The sequence below is a fragment of the Acipenser ruthenus genome, chromosome 28 (assembly GCF_902713425.1).
Source record: "Acipenser ruthenus chromosome 28, fAciRut3.2 maternal haplotype, whole genome shotgun sequence".
Taxonomy (NCBI): domain Eukaryota; kingdom Metazoa; phylum Chordata; class Actinopteri; order Acipenseriformes; family Acipenseridae; genus Acipenser; species Acipenser ruthenus.
In genome coordinates, this window is record NC_081216.1 from 21,499,837 (window position 1) to 21,525,732 (window position 25,896).

Sequence of the window (25,896 nt, forward strand, 5' to 3'; positions counted from 1 at the left end):
GATGTTTCATTGGGTAGAGATTCAGCTGGGGGTTGATGTTTCACTGAGTAGAGATTCAGCTGGGGGTTGATGTTTCACTGAGTAGAGATTCAGCTGGTGGTTGTTGATGTTTCATTGGGTAGAGATTCAGCTGGGGGTTGATGTTTCACTGGGTAGAGATTTAGCTGGGGGTTGTTGATGTTTCACTGGGTAGAGATTCAGCTGGGGGTTGATGATGCTGCATTGGGTAGAGATTCAGCTGGGGGTTGATGATGCTGCACTGGGTAGAGATTCAGCTGGGGGTTGGTGATGTTTCACTGAGTAGAGATTCAGCTGGGGGTTGGTGATGCTGCTGTGGGTAGAGATTCAGCTGGGGGTTGATGATGCTGCACTGGGTAGAGATTCAGCTGGGGGTTGATGTTTCACTGGGTAGATTCAGCTGGGGGTTGATGTTTCACTGAGTAGAGATTCAGCTGGGGGTTGTTGATGTTTCATTGGGTAGAGATTCAGCTGGGGGTTGATGATGCTGTTCTGGGTAGAGATTCAGCTGTGGGTTGATGATGCTGTTCTGGGTAGAGATTCAGCTGGGGGTTGGTGATGCTGCTCTGGGTAGAGATTCAGCTGGGGGTTGGTAATTCACTGGGTAGAGATTCAGCTGGGGGTTGATGATGCTGCACTGGGTAGAGATTCAGCTGGGGGTTGATGTTTCACTGGGTAGAGATTCAGCTGGGGGTTGATGTTTCACTGAGTAGAGATTCAGCTGGGGGTTGATGTTTCACTGAGTAGAGATTCAGCTGGGGGTTGATGTTTCACTGAGTAGAGATTCAGCTGGTGGTTGTTGATGTTTCATTGGGTAGAGATTCAGCTGGGGGTTGATGTTTCACTGGGTAGAGATTTAGCTGGGGGTTGATGTTTCACTGAGTAGAGATTCAGCTGGGGGTTGATGTTTCACTGAGTAGAGATTCAGCTGGTGGTTGTTGATGTTTCATTGGGTAGAGATTCAGCTGGGGGTTGATGTTTCACTGAGTAGAGATTCAGCTGGGGGTTGATGTTTCACTGAGTAGAGATTCAGCTGGTGGTTGTTGATGTTTCATTGGGTAGAGATTCAGCTGGGGGTTGATGTTTCACTGGGTAGAGATTTAGCTGGGGGTTGTTGATGTTTCACTGGGTAGAGATTCAGCTGGGGGTTGATGATGCTGCATTGGGTAGAGATTCAGCTGGGGGTTGGTGATGCTGCTCTGGGTAGAGATTCAGCTGGAGGTTGATGCTTCACTGGGTGGGGTTTCGCTGGTCACTACGGCCCCCTTCACAGGGTCTTAGCGAGGTTTGTGTAATGTTGCAGTGCAGTCTTGAATTTCTTTAATAATAAAGTTTGACGGGAGTGATGGATGCCTTCGTTTTGAACAAACAAGGCTGGTTACACTGGTCACTGATCGCGAGACCCCTCCCCATTGGATCCTGGTAGCAGCAGTAGCTGCGCTTGTGATTTCTCTGAGAGGTGTCGATCTCGCACTCTGCATGTCCCTGACGCAACAAACCATTCATACCAGTGCCGGCGCCAAGCAAGCACATTTGGAAATGGATTAGCACCAGTCTGAGTGCTAGCAAAGTTATTAATATTAAAAGCAATTGACGCTAAGGAAATTACCCCAAGAATCTGGAAGAAGTCTGGCAGTGTCTGTACGACCTACAAGGATAAAACCAACAGCCACACACACAGAGCCACACCCACGCAGACATTTTTTATCAAAAATACATTTAATGCATCAGCAGGAAATCCACAGACCATAAAACAGCAGCTGGCAGCATTTGAATAGCGTTTTGTTTACGACGCAGAAAGAAGTCGAATATCAAACTACAATATGTGACAGTATCTCATTAAACGGGTACAGTCAGCGCTCCTGTAGGGCACTCATGCACACTGATGGACTCCATAGCATCTTTCATTGCAAAGCACATGGGTTTATATTTCAAGGCTTCTGTTTTTTCAGTGCCAGCTTTACATCAGTTAAAATGACATCAGAAGCTGTTCACTGTTTCTGGAAAGGGGAGGGGGGGGGGGGGGTTAATCCCTGCCCCGGCACTCTGGGGCGTTTAGGGAGGCCTGCCCCTTTTCTTCCTGGGGGATTTGGGGTACGGGACAGGCAGAATCAAGTGCCGGAGGTCTGAGGAGGTGTCCCTCTGGGGGGAGGGAGGGGGCGAGTTTTCAGGGAGCACCACCGGGACACTGAGAAGGGACCCCGACTGTGAGATGGCTGGGAGGAAGTGGGTTTGAGCGATCCTGGTCCCCTGCCTGCTGAATCCATCCTGGGCACAGCGCTTACCAAACAGCTCCCCCAAACCATTGCCCCTGGCGTCCCAGTGCTGCCCCTGGGAGTTACCCCGGCTCTCTGCCCTCTCGCCCCAGGGCCACAGGGCACCTACATAAGGTTTGTGGTTCTGGTGGTAGATCAGGGTCTTTCCAAAGCTCTGGTTTTCATCCAGTCTCTTTCTGTGACCCTGATCCTGTAGGGGGCCCCTAGACCCTTCGTGCAGGTTCCTGGGGTCCCCTCGCAGTCCTTCGTTGAGGGAGAGCCCCTTGATCCTGCGGGAGAGGCTGTCTGCTCCCCTGGCCTCATGAGGTGCCAGGCTGGAGGAGGCGAGGCTGCCCCTCCCGAGTGAAAGCTTTCCTGTAGCGGAGAAGCTGCTGCTCCAGGCAGCTCCCTTCCCAGGCTCCGGCTCCTGGTTCCGCCTGTGCAGCTGCCCTGCAGGGCTGGAGGTTGCGCAGGGAACCAGGGAATATCTGGAGCGGTCAGAGTGAAATCCCAGATCAGCCTTGGCTTGGTCAGGAATCCCAAAACAACCTCCGTCATTTCCCCCTCCTTCTCTCTCCAGCCGGCTGCAGTCCTGTCCCGGCCGGTTGACCAGGGGTGAGACGACGCCCCAAGCTCGCAACCTCAGAGCGCCCCTCCGGAGGCTGGCCAGGGACTTCCTCGGGGGAGCTGCAGGGCAGCACCCCTTCCCCTTCCTCTCCTGGGGTGTGCTGGGACCCGCAGTCCCCGACCCCAGCGGGGCCTGAGCAGAGGGGGGCCCGTCGTTGTGGGAGAAGTTTTTTGTGCCTGTTGCCGAGGTCTGGCGCTGAGGGTTGCTGTCGCGGTGCCCGGTGCTTGAGATTCCTCCCGGCTCTATCGGTTCAGTGGGCTCCACCGCTGCTGGTCTCCTGAAGAGTGAGCGCAGGCAACTCCGACCACGACTGTGCGCTCTCTCTGCTCTGCCCTGTGTCTCCCCTCTCTCTGCTCTGCCCTGTGTCTCCCCTCTCTCTGCTCTGCCCTGTGTCTCCCCTCTCTCTGCTCTGCCCTGTGTCTCCCCTCTCTCTGCTCTGCCCTGTGTCTCCCCTCTCTCTGCTCTGCCCTGTGTCTTCCCTCTCTCTGCTCTGCCCTGTGTCTCCCCTCTCTCCTCTATCCCCTCAAAACCTGCTGCTGCCACTCTCTGCTGACGGCAGCCCTTCATCCTGTCGACGCCAGAGAGGAGAGGAGAAGATGTGTGTGACTTCATCTATCTAGGCTTTTTCCTTGTCTTGGTTCCTCTGCACACAGATTTCCAAGTTGTTAGCTACTCTGTTACAGGTTGGTTCTTATCGGCATCCGATATTTTTTTGTTTGTATTGTTTAAAAGAGTTTTTTTTTTGTTTTTGTTACCGTGTTACTGAATTTCAGAGTCTGCATCTCTGTATCAGCCTCTCCCCCATTTCTTGTATTCCCTCCCTCTGTGTCCCTTCTCCTTCTCTTCCTTTCTCCCTCTGTCTCTTCCCTCTTTCTCTCTCCTCGGATGATGCCGACTCTGTGTGTATTCAGTCTATTTGCTGGTTCTATCACACGCGCTGTAGTCTCCTCGGAGCGTGGGTCCTGAGGTCCTGCAAAAGCAAAGAGAGAGAAGATCAGCCCCTGCCTGTCTCCTGATCAGCACATGCTGCATTACTGAGCCAGCGAATCCATTCCTCTCTACAAATTCAACATTCCCTCCCACAAGGTTCTTGGTGGGATTGTAGTTTGCCACAGCGCACATTGCCACCCAGTGCCTCAGTGTTATCATTGCAGGTAGGAAGTTGGGAGAGAGTTGAAAAGCAGGGCACAGTCGCACCTGGCCGTGTTAGCGTCTGTAACAAACACACACAGGGAAACATTACCGGCTGCTTTCACTGACCTGGGTTAGCACTGATCTGCTAGGGACTCGCTTGACGCTAGGGTGAATAGTCTCATGGTTTTTGCTAATTGTGTTCTGTGAAATCAACTTGTTTGAGCCTGCGTCTGTGACTGAGTTTGCACACTGTCAGTAAGAGACAGCTCTCTTCACTGGTTTGTGTAACACTGATATTAATGTTCCACAGGAAATGCCTGCCGCTCATAGCTTTCATTTCTCAACACGAGTTTCAATTAAACAAGCAGCAAGAAGAAATCCCCAGAAGTACTGTGTATAGATTAAAATAAATTAAAAAAAAAAAAAACAACACAAAAACTATTACACCTTTTAAAAACACGTACATAAACAAGGAAAAACTAATCATGAAATATGAAAGTGTCTTCCAGTTGGTACTCAGATCTGTTTGCATGTCTTACCGTTCCACTGTCCATCCGGAAACAAAACTGTCCAAAAATGGCCCCCCCAACAAGTGGGTCCTCATGCGGAGCGGCAAGCACCTGTGTGTCCACGTCTCCGTCTGTCCTTTTCTGTGTCCCTTGGCTGTCTCTCTCCACCTGCTCTCTTTATCTGAGTGGATCTCAGTGTGGTCCCTGTGCCCCTGTGTAGACCTCCTGCCAGCCCCCGCCCGCCCCCCCTTTGCTCTTTGATCCTGCCCCCTGACCGCTCTTGAAAGAGTCAGTGATGTCCGGGACACTTTCATCTCCTGTTCGAATAACAGACAGGGGGCTGGAAACTAGCAGTTTGTGAAATCGCGCTGGAGCGGGGACTGTCTGTTAATAATAATAATAATAATAATAATAATAATAATAATAATAATAATAATAATAATAATAATAATAGAATAATAATAGTAATAGATCTGATGCACACACTCATCCTCCTTCTGTTTGAGTCCAGAATAGAAATCAAACCCCTAAAGAGTCTGCATTGATTTGAATCTTTAAATCTGTTTCTATCCCTTTTTATAGCTGTTTGACCTGTATAGCGAGCCATCCTTTTATCATGCTGACAGCTTGTCTGTCTGCCTGCCTGACTCCTTGCTTGCCCATGTCCCTTAGAGTGAGGTATAGAGGCATACAGACTGTGCCTCTATACTCTGTTACAGTACAGAGGGGTACAGATTGAGGTTGGGGGCTGTGTTACAGTACAGAGGGGTACAGACTGAGGGAGAGTCAGGGGCTCTGTTACAGTATAGAGGGGTACAGATTGAGGTTGGGGGCTGTGTTACAGTACAGAGGGGTACAGATTGAGGGAGAGTCAGGGGCTCTGTTACAGTATAGAGGGGTACAGATTGAGGTTGGGGGCTGTGTTACAGTACAGAGGGGTACAGATTGAGGGAGAGTTGGGGGCTGTGTTACAGTATAGAGGGGTACAGATTGAGGGAGAGTCAGGGGCTCTGTTACAGTATAGAAGGGTACAGACTGAAGGAGAGTCAGGGGCTCTGTTACAGTATAGAGGGGTACAGATTGAGGGAGAGTTGGGGGCTCTGTTACAGTATAGAGGGGTATAGATTGAGGTTGGGGGCTGTGTTACAGTATAGAAGGGTACAGACTGAGGTAGAGTTGGGGGCTCTGTTACAGTATAGAAGGGTACAGACTGATGGAGAGTCAGGGGCTCTGTTACAGTATAGAAGGGTACAGACTGAGGGAGAGTCAGGGGCTCTGTTACAGTATAGAGGGGTACAGATTGAGGGAGAGTTGGGGGCTGTGTTACAGTTGGCGATTCAGCTGGTGATTGAGGTGCACAAAGTAACTGAAAGAGATTTAGATCGTGGTCTTCGACGTGGTGGTTGTAAGATGCAGTTTCTGTCGCTTGTACACAGGCGGCGCAGTGCATTGTCTCGGGTTTTCTAATCGAAGTGCAGCCCTGCTTTTTCTTGCTCGGCTTTCTGCTGTGATTACATTGCCTTGTTAAGTTGTGTGGCTCTTGCCGGGGCGTCCCTCCCTCCTTGTCGGCTTCGATAGATTATTCCCGCACTCCCCTCCCCTCACGATTGCAATGTTAGATTCTTGTAGGCAGGTGGCGCATTCGCTCTGCCAGGCAGTCCACTGATCCGGTCCGCTTCCCCACTCTGTCAACTTCTCTGACCGGGTACGAATCTAGGAAGATGGCGGCAGAGGATCGCTCCAGGTCGGAATCCGCTCGGGTGAAGCGCCGGGAGCAGCTGAGCCGATGGACCGGCTCGGAAACGGACCGGTCCGAGGCAGAGTCCCGGGATCGGCCCGGGGGAACAGGCCAGTCTCGGTACCGGGTCCGCTTCGCTCAGGGAGCCGTGTTCATGGCAGCTTGCTCGGCGGGCGATCGGGAGGAGGTCCGGGGTTTGCTTCAACAGGGCGCTGCTATCAACCACACGAATGTGGACGGGCTAACAGCGTTACACCAGGTAGAGAAAACAATCGGAATTAGATTATATTGATTTAAAATAGCTTATTGATTATATATGCTTATTTTACCTTTTCTGCGATTTTATAGTTCTTATTTTGCGCCGGTTTGCACTTTCACAGTACAAGTTTACAATCAGAATCGGTGCGACTTGATTTTTTCTTAATTCAATGTTCCCTAAGTAAAGACTGTCAAAAGTTCACCGCGTCCGTATTTATCAACGCTCATAACCTGATCATAACTTAGCCTTTAATGACGGGATGTTGCGAATGAATCCTCAACATCAAACTCATAATAATAATATGACAGCGGCGTGTCCTGTCTTTCTTGGGCGGTTTTGCGAAGTTTGAATTAAGAGGTTTGTTGTAAACTAATTAAGCGTTAAAAATGATATCTTTTAAAACTTTAAATTCTTCCTGGTCGTGGGAATGTAACTCAGTCACAGAATATTAATATTAGTTTCTGGGTCTTTGTTAAGAATTATTATTATTATTATTATTAGAACAAAAGCGAGAGTTAACTATTAATGAAATAAAACCCACACTTGTGTGATTATTATTATTATTATCGTTATTATTGTTATTATTATTATTTGAACAAAAGGAACGGTCCCCCATTAATGAAATGCAATACTAGTTTCTGTTATAATTTTTTTTATTTATTAAGATTTGAACAGCAAAGATTCCCTTTTCATGGAATACAAAGATTTGTTTGCATCCCTGTTCTTAATTTAAGAGCGTTACTTCGTAAGATTTATAATCCAGATGATTATTGTGGGTTATTTTGAAGAGCATATACACTGAGATGCATTGCTTTAGTTTGTGAGGAGCCCCATCAGCTCTTGGTGCTGGACGAACCCTGCTGCTGTGCACTCTATTACATCATGTATTACACAGTGCTGCGGTGTCTCTGTATGTGTGGGGCTGAGCTCTGGCTCTCTGGCTCTGGCTCTTTGGCTCTGTCTCTGGTTCTTTGGCTCTGGTTCTTTGGCTCTGCCTCTGGTTCTTTGGCTCTGGCTCTGCCTCTGGTTCTTTGGCTCTGGCTCTGCCTCTGGTTCTTTGGCTCTGGTTCTTTGGCTCTGCCTCTGGTTCTTTGGCTCTGGCTCTGCCTCTGGTTCTTTGGCTCTGGCTCTGCCTCTGGTTCTTTGGCTCTGGTTCTTTGGCTCTGCCTCTGGTTCTTTGGCTCTGGTTCTTTGACTCTGTCTGGTTCTTTGGCTCTGGCTCTGGTTCTTTGGCTCTGGTTCTTTGGCTCTGGTTCTTTGGCTCTGCCTCTGGTTCTTTGGCTCTGCCTCTGGTTCTTTGGCTCTGTCTGGTTCTTTGGCTTTGCCTCTGGTTCTTTGGCTCTGTTTCTGGCTCCCTGGCTCTGACTCTGTCTTTGGCTCTCTGTTTCTGGCTCCCTGGCTCTGACTCTGTATTTGGCTCTCTGTTTCTGGCTCCCTGGCTCTGACTCTGTATTTGGCTCTCTGTTTCTGGCTCCCTGGCTCTGACTCTGTATTTGGCTCTCTGTTTCTGGCTCCCTGGCTCTGACTCTGTATTTGGCTCTCTGTTTCTGGCTCCCTGGCTCTGACTCTGTATTTGGCTCTCTGTTTCTGGCTCCCTGGCTCTGGCTCTGTCTTTGGCTCTCTGTTTCTGGCTCCCTGGCTCTGGCTCTGTCTTTGGCTCTCTGTTTCTGGCTCCCTGGCTCTGGCTCTGTCTTTGGCTCTCTGTTTCTGGCTCCCTGGCTCTGGCTCTGTCTTTGGCTCTCTGTTTCTGGCTCTCTGGCTCTGGCTCTGTCTTTGGCTCTCTGTTTCTGGCTCCCTGGCTCTGGCTCTGTCTTTGGCTCTCTGTTTCTGGCTCCCTGGCTCTGGCTCTGTCTTTGGCTCTCTGTTTCTGGCTCCCTGGCTCTGGCTCTGTCTTTGGCTCTCTGTTTCTGGCTCCCTGGCTCTGGCTCTGTCTTTGGCTCTCTGTTTCTGGCTCTCTGGCTCTGGCTCTGTCTTTGGCTCTCTGTTTCTGGCTCCCTGGCTCTGGCTCTGTCTTTGGCTCTCTGTTTCTGGCTCTCTGGTTCTGGGGAAAGTTGCTGCTGTGTGGATTGATGACCTTGTGGTTAGAGGTTGAGGTTGGCTGTGTCTCTCACTTCACTATTATTGATATACTGGATTTCTAAACTGGTGTTTGAATGTGGTGATTGTGATGGGGGGAGGGGGTGTTCCTGCTGTCCTGCTGAGGTTTACACTGGAAATGTAATCAGTTTGCGCGCTGTCCTTTCTCCCTTAGTGTTCTGTGCTGCAGGCCTTGTTGACAGTCTAGCTTGTTTAGCCCCCCGCCCCCCACACACACATGGTTATTACAGACTGTACGGGACACTTGCTGTAGAATTGTGCACATTTCAGAGATGGAAATAAGACTCCCTGACTTGCATCGTAGTTCGATCCAATCCTGGTTTCACCTATGAGTCTAACACACCTGAGCTTGTTACCTGTACATCGTGACTAATCCAGCTCATAGTAAAACCTGGTCAGTCTTGTTTTCACCCCTGTGTTTCTTGCAGACACTCACACTGGGTTTATAATGGCGTTGCGATCCTCTGCAGCGCTTGCTGATAATTGACCTTGTCTGTAATAAGGGGCTGGCGTCGGTCACCTTGTCGTGAAGCTGCAGAGCTGCAGGTACTCTGTTGTTTCCTCAGTCCAGGGAAGTTCGAGGAATACGCATTACTGTGTTTACAAGACAGTGTTGGTTTCTGTTTTCCTCTCCTCCTGTTTTTCGGAATATAAATCCATGGAATTTCAGCTATGTGCCCGTGTTCCAGCATCTGGGAATCCTGCTGTGGCAGCTGCCTCTGTGGATCCCTGAGGTTGTTGACATGGAAGGAATTCCCGTTGTGAATGCTCGGTATTCCCGGTGCAAAACAAGCAGCATGAAAATGGAAATGGTGTGAGGGAGAGGATTGTGCTCTCTGACAGAATATCTATACAAGGAGAGGAGAGGAGACAGGCAGGCAGGCAGGCAGAGAGGCTGACACTGTGCAGGACTGACTGAGACATCTTATCCTGAGCAGAGATGTCACCCCGTGGACAGAACATGTTCTAAAGTGGGAAAAAAAAATACTGCAGCTCTATGTTTATGCTTAAAAGCATTTTTTTTTTTTCTGTGATGTATAATAAGTAAAGTCGTGTGTGTGTCTGGTGTCTCTTCCAGCTTCGCAATCCTCTCACCCCAAACTGCACCAGATGACTTGTACTATAAGAGGCTTGCTCCACGTGGTGTGTTACCTTGTAGTAAGAGACTCGACAAGCTGCACGTGTATTATAAGAGACTCTGTGAGCTGCACGTGTATTATAAGAGACTCTGTGAGCTGCACGTGTATTATAAGAGACTCTGTGAGCTGCATGTGTATTATAAGAGACTCCCTGAGCTGCACGTGTATTATAAGAGACTCCCCGAGCTGCACGTGTATTATAAGAGACTCCCCGAGCTGCACGTGTATTATAAGAGACTCCCTGAGCTGCACGTGTATTATAAGAGACTCCCCGAGCTGCACGTGTATTATAAGAGACTCCCCGAGCTGCACGTGTATTATAAGAGACTCCCCGAGCTGCACGTGTATTATAAGAGACTCCCCGAGCTGCACGTGTATTATAAGAGACTCCCCGAGCTGCACGTGTATTATAAGAGACTCCCCGAGCTGCACGTGTATTATAAGAGACTCCCCGAGCTGCACGTGTATTATAAGAGACTCCCCGAGCTGCACGTGTATTATAAGAGACTCCCCGAGCTGCACGTGTATTATAAGAGACTCCCCGAGCTGCACGTGTATTATAAGAGACTCCCTGAGCTGCACGTGTATAAGAGACTCCCTGAGCTGCACGTGTATTATAAGAGACTCCCCGAGCTGCACGTGTATTATAAGAGACTCCCTGAGCTGCACGTGTATTATAAGAGACTCCCTGAGCTGCACGTGTATAAGAGACTCCCCGAGCTGCACGTGTATTATAAGAGACTCCCCGAGCTGCACGTGTATTATAAGAGACTCCCCGAGCTGCACGTGTATTATAAGACTCCCTGAGCTGCACGTGTATTATAAGAGACTCCCCGAGCTGCACGTGTATTATAAGAGACTCCCTGAGCTGCACGTGTATTATAAGAGACTCCCTGAGCTGCACGTGTATTATAAGAGACTCGTTGAGCTGCACGTGTATTATAAGAGACTCTGTGAGCTGCACGTGTATTATAAGAGACTCCCCGAGCTGCATGTGTATTATAAGAGACTCCCTAAGCTGCACGTGAAGTAATCTGTTACACGTTACATGAACAAAATTGTAACTCGTCGCAGTAACCAATTACTTAGTTAGGGCCCTATGGAATCTGTGTTAACGAGAACATGGACGGAATCTCAGAATCAAAAGAATAACGCGGAATTAAGTGCTGTACAAAGAAAATCACTTGGCAGGAGAACATTAAGCTTGAGATTTACATATTTGAAGGGAAAATGTGAAACTTGAATTGTCAATACAGGCAATGGTGTAGCTTTGGTTTCAAAAGTGGGGGGGGGGCAGTTTCTGTAGCTGGGTTATAAATGAGGCAGGTATTCTGTAAGGGATAAACAACAAGGGTTGAAACGGTGAAAATAATTCACCATTCGAGTGTGTTAAATACATGCAATCATGGAAAATAAATAGAACCCTTTTTAAGGACTTCAACAATTAGACAACGTTGTAGACTCTTGTTTTTTGCGATGATGGCAATAAAAAAAAACAAAAAAACCTGTTATTTAAATTTAAGTGAAGGATCTGTAGATAGGCGTATATCAGGGCTATTTTACACTACAGTCACTTTAACAATAAGGTTCCAGTGTTCACAGAGAAGATTTATGGTAGTGAAACTATGAGCATAGCAGTAATGTTTAAAGTTAACAATACTATTTTTCAGTACAGTTAGATAAAAAAAAAAAACCCTCTTAATCCAATGAACACCGAGTGGAAAAAGCAGAAGCCTGTAGATTTATGGTTTTGTGTTCGCCTTGCCTGTGGTGTGCATAAGTTCATTTAAATAAAACTAATTACATTTTTTAAAATGGTAAAAAACGGAAATCAGAAAAAAATAAAATGAGAACAAAACACGGATTCCATAGGGCTCTACTTAGTTACAGTTACAAGTAGTTACTTTTCAGGCATAGTTTATGATTTAGAGATTCTCTCTCTCTCGCGGGACGTCCTGATGCAAACAGCAGTGTGCGAATGCTTCAGAGCATTGCTGCTGCTGTGCAGATGAGATCAAGCCACCGGAACTGCAAGTCTTGGAACATTGCTGATTGTTTAATTGAATTGATGACTTTAATAGGCCACACATGCAATTAGTTTAAAGCGAAAAGAACCACGTGGTTCAAGTGGTGAAACACAGTAGACTTTCTAGAAGTTGTTTAAGATGCCTGATTAAAGCACAAAGCGGTCTAACATTTTCACACCAGTGTCTATTGTTTCTGATTACTGACCGGAAACTGATTTTTAAAATAAATCTACCCATCTCTGTTTAGAGTAAATCTACTCCCTCTCTGTTTTCTGTGTCAAACTCAAATTCATCCCTGTTACTTGTACTGAGGAAGGAAAGGGCTGAATGTTCTGCCCCTATAACTAGTTGATAGAAATTGACAGTATGATCAGGCGGATCGCAGATTGACAGTATGATCATGTGGATCGCAGATTGACAGTATGATCATGTGGATCGCAGATTGACAGTATGATCATGTGGATCGCAGATTGACAGTATGATCATGTGGATCGCAGATTGACAGTATGATCATGTGGATCGCAGATTGACAGTATGATCAGGCGGATCGCAGATTGACAGTATGATCAGGTGGATTGCAGATTGACAGTATGATCATGTGGATCGCAGACTGACAGTATGATCATGTGGATCGCAGATTGACAGTATGATCAGGCGGATCGCAGATTGACAGTATGATCAGGTGGATTGCAGATTGACAGTATGATCATGTGGATCGCAGACTGACAGTATGATCATGTGGATCGCAGATTGACAGTATGATCAGGCGGATCGCAGATTGACAGTATGATCAGGCGGATCGCAGATTGACAGTATGATCAGGCGGATCGCAGATTGACAGTATGATCATGTGGATCGCAGATTGACAGTATGATCATGTGGATCGCAGATTGACAGTATGATCAGGCGGATCGCAGATTGACAGTATGATCATGTGGATCGCAGATTGACAGTATGATCAGGTGGATTGCAGATTGACAGTATGATCATGTGGATCGCAGACTGACAGTATGATCCGTCACGCTGTTCCAGGAATGAGATTTGTTGAGTCACAGGATTCAGCAGGGCAGCACAGAGCTGCTGTTTTGTTTTGCAGATCTCCTGGTTTAACTTGTTTAGCCAGTCCTGTTGAGAAGCTTACTGCTGAGCTGATCTGAGCTGTGGTGAGCTGAGCGTACTGGCAGCCTCCTGTCCTGTCCTGTCCTGTGCCGTCTCTATGAGGGGGTGGGGGGAGATAGAGGTGCAAAGAAGTGTCTCCTTCCCTCAGCCTTAAGTCTTGTCTCCACTTCTAACTTTGTGAACACTGGTCCTATTACGACCCTACTGGGGATTGAGAATTCTGACTGGGAGGGAAAAAAAAATACCTTTTATTAGACAGGTGAGTCCGACAATGATTCAGGAGCACACAGGGCTGAAGGCGGGTTCGAGTTTCTAACCAACGCCTGTGCGCTGAGCCCTATCATCTCGCTGTGGCACTGCACGAAGACAGCTGTGGACACAAGGCAGCTGCAGGGTCCGAGAGACACCAGACTCTCTCTCCACTTCCACAACTGCTGTGCCGGGACCCTTTCTCGACATACTGCATCGCAGGTCAGTGGACGTGCAGCAGCGTGCAAATGTATTAGACACCTCATTTATATCCTTTATACACCGACCTGCATGGAAACCTCTGGGTGTGAGAATTTACATTTCCACTCAGTAATCAGTGATAGAGAAACAATAGGCACTGAGGTGTGAAAATGTTAGACCGCTTTGTGCTTTAATCAGGCATCTTAAACAACTTCTAAAAAGTCTCATGCATTTTACAGTTTGTGGCGGTGTGTTCCTTTTCTCTTACTATTTTAAATTAATTGCATGTGGGGCCAGTTAAAGTCATCAAATCAATTGGACAATCACGAATGTGCCTATTTTGCCAATTTTGCCAATTTTCCTCTTCAGTTCCAGCGGTTTGATTTCATGCACTCTAATCAACATGCACTGTGTGTGTCGTTTGTTTTCTCATTAAAAGACCAGAAGCACAACAGCACACAGCTCCCGTTCCTCAAGCGGGTCTTGAACGAAGCGTAGTTTCATTGTTGGTTTTCATGCCCGCTCCCCGACCTCGTTTCACTTTCGTCTGTCTAACAAAACGGCCCACTGTTTAATGATCGTTTGATCTTGCTGCTGTGCATCACAGGACAGTCCTTTGTGTGACTGGTGTCGTGACGTTGCCTCGTATCGTGACACCCCTAGTTTCAATTAGGAGGCGCAGCTGAGAGCACCCAGACTTCTTGCACTGGAGCCCCAGGCACTGCCTCTGCAGAGGAGCTTGACTGGTTCAGCAGCTCCCTGCCCCTCCACTCCCCCCCCAGCGCGACCGCACTCGCTGACGTGGATTTTGCCCCCTGGCTGTTTTGAAAGAGCAAGATCAAACAATGGCAGCATTTCTTTTGGTTTCCAGACATATTTTTTATCTGCCAGGCTTTTTTTTTTATAGTTATTTATCACCATTGTATGCAGTCTCATTTTATTATAAACCACAGCGAGGCACAGAGAGATTCAGTGGCTTTTTGGGTCAGTGCTCCTCGTGGGGCTGTAACTAATCGAGCCCTTCCTTTGTATAGTCGTAACGTTGATCCTGGTTTCAGAGCGCCCCTCGGTGAAGTATATTATTCTTATTATTATTGAAATGATCAGGAGCCAGGAGTTTGAGCAGGGTTAGAAACTCACACTAGCCCTGACAGGAATTGCCTGATTGAAACAGGAAGTGTTTGGCAACATAAAGGTCAGGGATGAGTTTGACCTCCTCTCGGGGCACTTCTTGTGTGGGCTGCAGGGAGTTGTAAAACCTGGACTGGCTCAAACTGCTCTGCAGTGCGCTTCAACAGTCAGAGCTCTTCCCTGCTAACCCTCTGCTCCACGCCAGCACTTTGATGTTCCTCCACTCCCTGCTTTTATAGCCTTTCAACAATGCAGCTCTGTGAAGAGTGAGTGTGGGTGTGTCTCTGTATGTGTGTGTAAAGAGGGAACACGAAGCTAGTCTTTCAGGAACAGTGGCTTGAAACCTGGTTCCAGGAGACCTAGTTTGAGGCAACTTTGCTGTATCAAACCCCAAGTCTCTTTTTTTATAAGGTTTTCAGCTCCCTTATAGTGCGGTCGCAGTCCAGAGATTTCGGGGTTCATTAACCCAGAGCTGTTGCATTGATTGATTGATCGATTTATTGATTATGATGAAATTCACGAAAGATAGTGGTTGCTTCATTTCCATGTTTCTGTCTCCACAATCTTTATGAAAAGAAAAGTCTTGGACTCTGGAACAGAAAATGGTTTAAGACTTTGTTGGAAGATTGTGATTTAGAGGAGAGAGAGAGGGTGCCAGAGGGAGGGGGAAGGTGCCAGGGAGAGGGTGCCAGGGGGAACTCCAAACACAGCCAAGTTTTCATGTTGTTCTTGCTAAGAGGTCCTACTGAGAACATGACCTGAACAGTGTAGCACTCAAAACTCACGCACGAGACCACACAGAGAGAGCTGCCCCTCCTCGCTCCTCCCTCCCAGTCCCTCAGCTCTAACCCGTAGACCACACTGCCTCCCTTCCTACCAGTCTCTCAGCTCTAACCCCTAGACCACACTGCCTCCCTCCCTCCCTCCATCCCAGTCTATCAGCTCTAACTCCTAGACCCCACTGCCTCCCTCCCTCCCAGTCTCTCAACTCTAACCCCTAGACCACACTGCCTCTTCTTATTGGCCTCTGGTTTGCCCCTGCTCCCTCAGTCCACTCCCTGCCTCTCCTGCTGGTTGGGGAATGTCCTTGTATGGCTCTCAATCCTTCTCGCTGGTGCGCTGTTCCGAAACGATCCGGAATGTCACAGAGAGAGAGAGGAGCTTTTGTGTGCCTGCTGGAATATGTAACGGCTCCCGTTGCCTAGCAACCCAAATTTAAATATACATTATTGTTATTTTCCGAGCTGGCTTTCCAACTGGTGACCGAGAGCCGACGAGCAGCTGAAACAATATCCCCTTTGAGAGTGTGGAGGAGGGAGGGGTCAGTCTGGGGCTGCGTTTATCACATACACACCACAAACGCTGCGGGTCAGGACCTGGGTTCGAGGGTTGAGAAGCTGCAGGAAGCTGCGGCCCTCGATCAGATCCCCCTCGTCGGGGTGAAGGAGCGAGCCGTGACAGGCCGGAAGACCTCTTCTGGTTCCCAAACCTTTCTTCAGCTGATGCGTCCTCTCTGCATTGAGATTGGCTCAGGTCTCAGGAAAATGCAGCGGCTAGGTCAGGGTCAGGGTCAGGGTCAGGCTATGAAGCACCCTTGTTCTTCATTCACGAACCACTGGATGAACCGCAATGAGCTGGGCTGTGTTTTTAGTCTCGTATTGCGATACATGCTTCTGTTACGAATCGGTAATTCATGTAAAGAAAGGGTCTCCTCGATCTGTTCCCTTTGAGCAGAAGGACTGGCTGCCATTCTTTCCAGCTGAGAAACCAACCCCCCCTTCTATTTTCCTTTCCTTTTTCTTTCCCATCTATTTTCCTGCCTTGGAGGTTGACGATGCCTGGCCCGGGCCCAGCTCTCTCCTCCAGCTCTGCTGAGTTGAGTTCACGTAAAGGGGGGGGGGGGCTGCCCTGGGAACGAGGGGGATCTCTGATCCCTGAACCACTGGATATAAATACTGCGGCTCAAAGTTATTAACGACCCCCAGCCTGCTGCCACTGAACCAGGAGTCGCTGCTTACCGCTGCCCCCTGGTGCGCAGAACAGGAATCGTGTGTTTGACTTCATGGAGATCTGTTAGTGTGTTCCCTGTATTAAGCCAGTGCACTGGAGCTGCAGAAACTGACTGTTGGGTTATCCTGATCGAGGCTCCACAGGTGAGGGTCGATGGGGCTGATTAACCCTTCAGAGTGAAACGAGAGAGGAAACGGTTGCTTGGGGTTGTGTGGATTGATGTTCTCTGCAGAGGTAAGCAATCATGACAAACCCAAACAGCTGGTTCTTCACTCATTGTGAAACCAAGAGTGGATCAAGCTGCTCTGCAACTGGAGTCTTATTTCCATCCCTGCACACGCAACCCCTCTCGCTCTCTGTAGAGGGCGCACACAGACACACACTCTCACACTCCCCCTCTCTCACACTGTCCCCCTCTCACACGATCCCCCTCTCCTCAGGCCTGTATTGATGAGAATCTGGACATGGTGGAGTTTCTGGTGGAGCACGGAGCGAATGTGAACCAGCCCGACAACGAGGGCTGGACCCCCCTGCACGCCGCTGCGTCCTGTGGCTTCACGGAGATTGCGGGGTTCCTGATCAAAAAGGGGGCGAGCGTGGCGGCGGTGAACAGCGAGGGCGAGCTGCCCCTGGACGTGGCGCAGGAGTCGGCCATGGAGAGGCTGCTGCAGGCAGAGATCAAGAAGCAAGGTGACTCTCCCTCCCACTCCCCCTCACTCACTCCCCCCTCTCCCCCTCCCCTAACCCTGTACGTGGCGCAGGGATCGGCCATGGAGAGGCTGCTGCAGGCAGAGATCAAGAAGCAAGGTGACTCTCCCTCCCACTCCCCCTCACTCACTCCCCCCTCTCCCCCCCACTCCCCCTCACTCACTCCCCCCTCTCCCCCTCCCCTAACCCTGTACGTGGTGCAGGAGTCAGCCATGGAGAGGCTGCTGCAGGCAGAGATCAAGAAGCAAGGTGACTCTCCCTCCCACTCCCCCTCACTCACTCCCCCCTCTCCCCCTCCCCTGACCCTGTACGTGGTGCAGGGATCGGCCATGGAGAGGCTGCTGCAGGCAGAGATCAAGAAGCAAGGTGACTCTCCCTCCCACTCGCCCACTCCACCCCCCTTGTTTTGTCGCGGTGTGGTGTGTCTTGCTACAGATTTGCTTGTCGCATCGTGTCTGGTGTGAATAGACATCGTTAACTCTCTCTCTCTCTCTCTCTCTCTCTCCGCTCAGGGGTGGATGTGGAGTTGGCTCGCCAGGAGGAGAAGAGGATGATGCTGCAGGATGCTCAGCAGTATGTCAATCAGGGCAAGGTCACGGTGAGCCGGCACCCCAAAACTGGGGCCACCGACCTGCACGTCGCTGCAGCCAAGGGGTACCTCGAAGTCATCAAGTAAGTCGAGGGTCATGCCCATTTAAGACCATTGGAATTTTATAGAAAGGGTAAGATGGGGAAAGGGGGTGAGGCAGATGAGGAGCGAGAGAGAGAGAGAGAGAGAGAGTGTGTGTGTGTGTGTGTGGAATAGTCAGTCGTGGCTCTGGGCCAGACCAGCTCACTCACTGACCCTCTTTCCCAGGATGAGCTTTTCAAAATCAAAGCTATTCTCTCTCTCTCTCCTCTCTCCACCTCCCCTCCTTCCCCTCCCCCCGCCCCCCTCTTCCTCTGGCAGGCTGCTGCTGAAGGCTGGGTTCGATGTGAATGTGAAGGATAATGATGGCTGGAGCTCCCTGCATGCTGCAGCGCACTGGGGCCAGGAGGAGGTGTGCCGGCTGCTGGGGGAGAGTCTGTGTGACATGCAGGCTGTCAACAAAGTGGTGAGAGAGGTGTCGGAGCTGGGGTCTCTGTGAGAGGGGGCGGGCTGGGTGTGGCTGGGATCCTTTAAAGTTTTGAGCTGCTAGGAACCGGACGAGCACTGCTGGGCTCACACTGCTGCTGTATCTCCTCCTGCAGTTCCTCACAGCGCTGCTCCTGCTGTATCTCCTCCTGCAGTTCCTCACAGTGCTGCTGCTGCTGTATCTCCTCCTGCAGTTCCTCACAGTGCTGCTGCTGCTGTATCTCCTCCTGCAGTTCTTCACAGCGCTGCTGCTGCTGAATCTCCTCCTGCAGTTCCTCACAGTGCTGCTGCTGCTGTATCTCCTCCTGCAGTTCCTCACAGTGCTGCTGATCTCGTTGTTTTCTATCCTCCCCCTGCAGGGTCAGACTGCCTTCGATGTGGCTGATGAGAGCCTGGTGGAAATGCTGGAGGAGTTGCAGAAGAAACAGAGCCAGGTCCGTCCATCTGTCCTTCTGTGTGTGTGACTGTCTACATATGTGTTTGTCTGTCTGCCTGTGTGTGTGTGTGTTTGTGTGACTTTACCCATCTGTCTGTTCCCGTGTCTGACTTTGATCTGGTGTGTCCCTCTCTCGTTCCTTCTTTCTCGTTCCCTCTTTCTCAGTTGCGGATCGAGAAGGAGAAGCAGGCCAAGCTGCAGCCGGCTGTCATCGAGACAAGCCCGCTATCCCAGAGTGCCCAGAGCCGCACACGCAGGTACGCACACCGCCACCGCTGCCCCTGCCTGCCTCCTTGTGTCTTTCTGTGTGCGTGTCTGTCTGTCTGCGTGCGTGTCTGTCTGTCTGTCTGTCTGCGTGCGTGCGTGTCTGTCTGTCTGACTGTCTGCGTGTCTGTCTATCTGTGTGTCTGTCTGTCTGACTGTCTGTGTGCATGTCTGTCTGTGTGTTTGTGTGTGTGTCTGTCTGTCTGACTGTCTGTGTGTTTGTCTGTTTACAGTGCTTGTGTGCGAGCGACATGCTCAGAGCTGTAAACACCATCTCGGTCAAATCAAAGTCAAATATTTTTTATTTTGTGATTTATCAGCGTTTTTGTAAGTGGTTTTGGTTTTAAATGATACTTGCCATGGTTAGCAACAAAATGTATTTGCGGTCACTAACTTTTCATGAGAGAGCGTAAAAATAACTCCTAGAAATTTAGCCACGTGAGTGATATAAACAAAGTTACCAGACCAGTTCAGGGATGGAACAAAGACGCTGCAGTTTGATCCATTCCTCGTCTAATAAGACACACCTGAGCTACACTGTGACTAATCAAACACATATTAAAACCTGGAATGGATCAAACTGCTATGCAGTGGGAGTCTTATTTCCATCCCTAGGACTGTTTGCAGTAAGTAGCTTTGAGAATCAGGCCCAGTGACCTGTGTGAGTCTTCAGCTTGGTAACGGTTTGAAACATCACTCACTGGAGCTCACGTTCAGGCAAGACTGCGCTGGTAGAGCTGCAGGAAGTGAGTCTTGCTGATGTACCCTTCACAGTGAAACGAGTGAAAATACAGCTGCTGGGGTTTGTGAGGATAGCTGCGTTTCTTAGACTCTGCGGAGAACACCAATCATCTCAAACCCAGCTGTTTCTTCACTCGCTTCACTCTGAAGGGTAGATCAGCCCGATAGACACCAGTGACCCTCCTCTGTGAAGAGCTTGATCAGGATCATGTAATGCTTCAGGCTGCAGTCCTGTCTGGGAATCCGTGCATTGGTCTGGGAGCTGTGAGGTTCCTAATCTCATCCCTCAGCAAGATTTAGCATCTCGGAGATCAGATTTAGATTCAGAGCTAAGCCTTCTTTGTTAATGGTGATGTCGACAAGCTTTCTTTAAATAGGTCATTAGTGCAGCCTGCATCTCTCCAGACAGCGGCTTCAAGTCTGGAGACCCTTTCTGTTCAGGGATGGGGACAGCCTTCCATTAATACATTTTGTTGCAGAGAACCTCTGCCTTGTAGAGATTTGTATTGACCTTGTTAATAAACATCTCTCCAGACAGGTGCAGCCATAACCAGACATAATAATAATACTACAAGACTAATTGAAAGCATTGTATTGTCCTCGTGCATACAAAGCTACACAGATGAATACCTTGAGACATATTGACCCGAGTCGTTCTGTTTGTAGAGGAGATCAGCTCTAAAAATAATAAACGTCTCAAAGCTCTTATTTTCTGTTTATGAGTTCGTGACCCCAGTCTAGGAGAAGTCATTCAATATTATTGGAGGGGGGGTGGACCCAGTGTCGGGTCAAACAGAAACGAAACATAATAGGGTTAATAAGACTCACCGGAGCTTGTTACCTGCACACTGGGGCTAATCCAGCTCATAGTAAAACCTGGAGTGGGTGAAACTGCTGTGCAACAGGAGTCTCATTTCGAACCCTGGCTGAGCCGGGCAGAGTCGGAAAGCATGCATGTGTGTGTGTGTGTGTGTGTGTGTGTGTGTGTGTGTGTGTGTGTGTGTGTGTGTGTGTGTGTGTGTGTGTGTGTGTGTGCGCGCGCGTTTTGTAGTTTTTTTCACTGTCGTGTGAGCTTGTAACAGAGATGCACCGAAGGATTCAGACACACTGGTTAAAACCACTTCCCCTTTTAAGCTTTGTTTTCAAGGACAGATGATTAGTGATGTGTCTGTTCACTGATTTGATTAATTCATGATTTGGCCGTGTTGATGGTAAATTCACTAGTACGCTGTTTTCTATATTTTTTAATGTTTAAGTCATACACAAAGTAAAGAAGGAAGCATGATGGCTTCTGTCAGGGTTAAAACAGATCCTCCTTCGTTTTTAATTTTTTTTTTTAATTTAAGCTGTAAATTTAATAACATTTTTTAAATTGTGCTCGTTAAATCGAGGCTGGTTTGGAAGTTTGGAGTTTCTCTTAAAGGGGAAGTGGAATTTCGCACTGATTGGCTGTGCTGTTTGCCGTGTGTGTGTGACACTGATTGGCTACTGCATGGTGTTTGTCCCGCCCCCCCGGTGCCCCCCCTCCCCCACAGGAGCTCTATTTCTCGTATGAGCAGCAAAGAGAAGATTTCTCTGCACGACAAGGAGAGGCGTGCCCTGGAGACACTCGAACCTGTGGCCTTCGAGGGCGTGGAGGAGGAGAGGAGGAGAGAGGGGGAGTCGAGCAGCTCCAGCTCAGAGGAGGAATCTGACACTGAGTCAGAGACCGAGTCAGGTGAGAGAAGAGGGGAGGGGAGGGGGGGAGTCGAGCAGTCGAGCAGCTCCAGTTCAGAGGAGGAATCTGACACGAGTCAGAGACCGAGTCAGGTGAGAGAGGAGGGGAGGGGAGGGGGGGAGTCGAGCAGTCGAGCAGCTCCAGCTCAGAGGAGGAATCTGACACGAGTCAGAGACCGAGTCAGGTGAGAGAGGAGAGGAGAGGAGAGGAGAGGAGAGGAGAGGAGAGGAGAGGAGGGGAGGGGAGGGGGGGAGTCGAGCAGTCGAGCAGTCGAGCAGCTCCAGCTCAGAGGAGGAATCTGACACGAGTCAGAGACCGAGTCAGGTGAGAGAGGAGAGGAGAGGGGGGGAGTCGAGCAGCTCCAGCTCAGAGGAGAAATCTGACACTGAGTCAGAGACCGAGTCAGGTGAGGGGAGGGGAGGGCAGGGCAGGGCAGGGGATAGGGGATAGGGGCAGTCGAGCAGCTCTGATGCTGAGAGAGAGGAGGGAGAGGGGAGAGGGGAGAAAGGAGAGGGGAGAGAGAGGTTTGGCACCTGCCTGTCTGCCTTCTATTTCAGTTCAATGTACACATCGGTTTGTTCTATATGTCATTCGAGACCTCTCTCTCTCTCTCTCGTGCAGAGAAAGTAAAAACTCGTGAAATGATCAATAATCTGAACAACAAACTGAACAGCTCCGCCATCGCCGCGGCAACCAGCGGACTCGGCAAGAAGGTGGGTGGAGCCTAATGAGCTCGATAATAGTAATAATAATAATAATACGACTCCCATTGTAGAGCACGGTGAGCCAGTCCAGGTTTTACATTCATTCGGTGAGCTTAATAATACGACAGGGATGGAAGTAAGACTCCTTTTGCACAGCAGTGTCACCCATTCCAGGTTTTTTCTACCAGCTTGATTAGCCACAGTGTGTGTAGGTAACAAACTCCGTGAAACCAGGAATGGATCAAAGTGGTGAGCAGGGCATGGTTTGATTAAAGTGCCGCTCCGTACAGTCTACCCTGAAGAAGTCCAGCAAAAACTGAATGTAAATAAGAGAATAGAAGATTCATTCATTAAATAAGATGGAGTGACACTATCGCACACGTGTTTGCGTTTCAGTTTTTGACCCAAGTGTTTTTAAAGTCCTGGATTACTGTGTCGTGTCCCCCCCCCCCCCAGGGCTCCAGCTCCCCCAGCAAGCCCCCTGCAGCCCCTCGCTCTGCCACAGGTGGGGTGGAAGAGGAGAAAAAGGACGGAGCAGCGCCCGCTACCTCCTGGAGAACCTCGCTGCGTAAGACAGGCAGCTACGGGGCCCTGAACAGCGCAGGGGCCCCTGGGGGCCAGGAGGAGAGCAAGGCCCGGGACAGCAGTGGGGGGGTCAGCCGGTCCGCGTCCAGCCCCCGGCTCACAGGCACAGAGACAGAGGCCAAGGTGAGGCTGGTACTGCACGGAGAGTGTGAGGGGGATTGATCGAGTGTGCTGTTCCTTGGGGTATTGTTTGTGTGATATTGATGGAGTTGTTGATTTGTGTTCTTATTGTTCATTGTGTGATTTTATTGATTGTGTTTTTGTTACTGCAGGACAGAGAGAGCAGGGAGCCCCGCCTGGCCCGGGTCCCCCCCACCCCCACCCGACGCCTCTTCAGCATCCCGGATAGCAGCCAGGAGCCCCCCAGCAGGTAGACAGGGGGGAGGGGGGAGGGGGGAGGGGGTAAGGAGAAGGAGAAGGAGTGTTCCAAATCCCTTACCATCTTGAGTCACTCTAATCTGCGATATAATCACACATGCAAGGTTATTACTGTCGGGTGTCTGCTTGTTTCCGAGCTCATGATGCACATTTCTTGGAATGGGAGCTGCTTCCTTTTCTGCTTTAAGCAGAGACAGACGCAGGCGAGTGTGTAACTCCTCCCCTCCCCCAAGCAGTAGCTCGTATCCACGGCAGCCCGCGACGGACAACAGCACTGATGTCACGGGCACGCTCGCCAGGAGCTCCTCCTACACGCGCCGCCTCAACAGCCAATCAGGGAGCGAGGTCACCAGCTCCACCCCCAGCTTCCAGCGCAGGTCTGTCTGTCTTTCTGTGTCTCTGGCTGTGTGTCTGTAGGTCTGTCTGTCTCTTTCTGTGTCTCTGTAGGTCCGGCTGTGTGTCTGTAGGTCTGTCTGTCTTTCTGTGTCTCTGTCTGTCTCTCTGTCTCCCTGTCTGTAGGTCTGTCTGGGTTATATGCAGTGATCCTGTCTGGGTCTATCCCTTCCATTCCCCTCCCCACTCACACTACTAGTTTTAATATCTGCGTGTTTTTGAGAGGCCAGGAGAAGTGGCTATCGCACTCCAAGAGTGAGCTGAGGAATGTCACTCTGTGGTGACAGGGAGGGTGTGGCAGCAGGGGATTGTGGGATACAGGAGTTTGGAGCAGGGAGAGGCTGGTTGAATCGGAGGGGCTGTGGAGAGGAGATCTTTAGAAATTGTGGAAGAAACTCATGAAGTTAAATGAAGAATTCTTCACAGAGGAGAAGTCTCAGAGTCTTCAGAGTCCACCTCACTTCTGATGGGAGGTTCAAGTCAGTTGTTTTGAAACCAGTTCCCGGACCAGCACGTTGAGACTGGGATTGAAACAGCGAGTTTGCCTGTGGACCAGACCTGGTGTGTCAGGCTCAGTATGGATCAGCCCGGTGCTGCTCGGTATCAGACCAGTCTGCTCAGAACCGCAGAGGGGATTCTAGTCCATCTCTCACGGTACCGCAGGTAACAGCACTCAGGCTCGGGGGGGGGTGGGGGGCAGATTTCAGAGGTTAAACGATTAGAACCATTAATTATCTTCTACTCATTTAAGGGTTGTCAAAGATGTCAAGCATAGAGGTCAGCTGCAGGGTTTGTTACAGTACAGCTTGAACCCCCTCCCTTTAAAGGAGTGCTAACCAAGACTGAAAAGCAGTCTCTTCCCTCTTACCCACACTGGGAACATTACCACTGCATACCGGGGCTCTCAAATTGTAATCTGTTCTCTTACCTCTTCTTGACACTGGGAACGTTTATCTCTGCCTCCCCCTCCTCTTTTAAAGAGGGGCTCACCGTCACTGAAGCTTCAGGAGTCAACAGTAACTTGTGCGCTTTAGGGGTGATGGTCTCGGTCTGGCTGGATCTCCCGACTCCTCGTCTCTGCATCGTCTCTGCGTGTCATTCTCCTTCCTTACTGACACTGTGGCGTGTTTTTCGTTTGTTGCTTTTTCTGTCTTGCATGCTGTCACTGATGATGTCACTGATGATGTCACTGCTCAGAGAACTCTATTTGCAAGCGGTGGGGCAGAGTGTGGGTGCCCAGGACATGGCCCTGCCCCTTCCCTATCGCCATGGCTACAGGAGGTGCTGACTGAGTCTCACCACTAAGGGGGCGGGCGCAGGGGTTGTTTGTTGTCTGTCTCAGTTTGTGTGTGCCTGTGTGTCTCTGAGTGTCTCGGTGTGTGTCTCTGTCTCACAGTGTGTGTGTGAAGCTCATATCCATGGCAGCTTGCACTGACACGATTGCCTGGTCCAGTCTATATTCCTTTAGTAATCCGTGCATACCCAGGATTCACCCAGCAGCGTGCGGTCCCCAGAGAAATCTCCGCTGTGTTTGTTAATGAAGTCTCCGTGGTGTTTCAGCTCCTCCTTCGGACGCAAAGCAGAGGATTCTGGGACGACTTCCACCTCCTCAGCCCTCAGCCGACTCAATGCCCTCACGGCGCAGAGGTAGGGGGCCCCCAGGGGCCAGAGAGGAAACTGAAATATTATCCCTATTAAACGCTCAATAGCGCTGACTTTACAAACGTCGTGAAACTTTACAAACGTCCTGAATGCAATGATAAACGTTTTCACTAGAAGTCTTTCTCTGTGTGTCCAGTGTAAATTCACCTTTATTTTTATCGGTTTCTCGGTGTCATTTCTGTAGTATTTCTGCAGTATTTCTAACGTGTCCCCCCCCCCCTCCCCCCCCCCCAGGCTTGCACGGCAGACGGAGGACAAAGACGCTGTTTCCACGACAGCTACGACATCATCATCCTCATCCAGCGCGACCGCCAGCACCCAGAGCGAGACCAAGGAGCGGCGCAGGTGAGACAGGAAGTGACGTCACAGCCAGGCACCGCCAAGCCTGGGCAGCGCATCGCCGCTGTGTGTCTGGAGCCTGGCTCTGGTTCTGTTCTGTATTTGATTAGGTTATATTTTGTGTGTGACCCGGTCCAGTTGAGTTCTGTCTCTGACCTGCTGCGGTCCTGCAATGACTGTGACTGGTTCTGTTTATTTTGTGTGTGTCCTGGTTGTGTTGTGTTCTGGTCCTGCTGGGCTGTGTCTCTGACCCGGTCCGGTTCTGGTTCTGTGTGTTCCAGGTCGTACCTGACCCCGGTGCGAGACGAGGAGGCTGAGGCCCAGAGGAAGGCGCGATCCCG

At 49.9% G+C, this 25,896-nt stretch overlaps 1 protein-coding gene across 4 annotated transcripts in view; it reads left to right on the forward strand.

Moving 5' to 3' along the window:
• The first annotated feature begins 6,053 nt into the window (after positions 1-6,053).
• The window catches only part of LOC117434907 (protein phosphatase 1 regulatory subunit 12A-like), a 30,393-nt gene continuing 10,550 nt past the window's right edge, over positions 6,054-25,896 (forward strand). Inside the window, exons 1-14 of one of the 4 annotated variants that reach the window (XM_034057624.3) lie at positions 6,054-6,541; positions 16,955-17,204; positions 17,735-17,894; positions 18,172-18,316; positions 18,696-18,770; positions 18,938-19,029; positions 21,337-21,494; positions 22,116-22,207; positions 22,655-22,906; positions 23,056-23,153; positions 23,395-23,538; positions 25,115-25,201; positions 25,451-25,561; positions 25,837-25,896. The exon at positions 25,837-25,896 is cut by the window's right edge and continues 31 nt beyond it. In XM_034057624.3, the coding sequence (XP_033913515.2) occupies positions 6,266-6,541; positions 16,955-17,204; positions 17,735-17,894; positions 18,172-18,316; positions 18,696-18,770; positions 18,938-19,029; positions 21,337-21,494; positions 22,116-22,207; positions 22,655-22,906; positions 23,056-23,153; positions 23,395-23,538; positions 25,115-25,201; positions 25,451-25,561; positions 25,837-25,896 (2,000 nt within the window). In that variant the 5' untranslated portion in view covers positions 6,054-6,265. Of the gene's footprint in view, positions 6,542-16,954; positions 17,205-17,531; positions 17,589-17,734; positions 17,895-18,171; positions 18,317-18,695; positions 18,771-18,937; positions 19,030-21,312; positions 21,495-22,115; positions 22,208-22,654; positions 22,907-23,055; positions 23,154-23,394; positions 23,539-25,114; positions 25,202-25,450; positions 25,562-25,836 lie in introns of those variants that run through there. The other 3 variants (XM_034057622.3, XM_034057623.3, XM_034057626.3) reach the window with 3 other exon arrangements.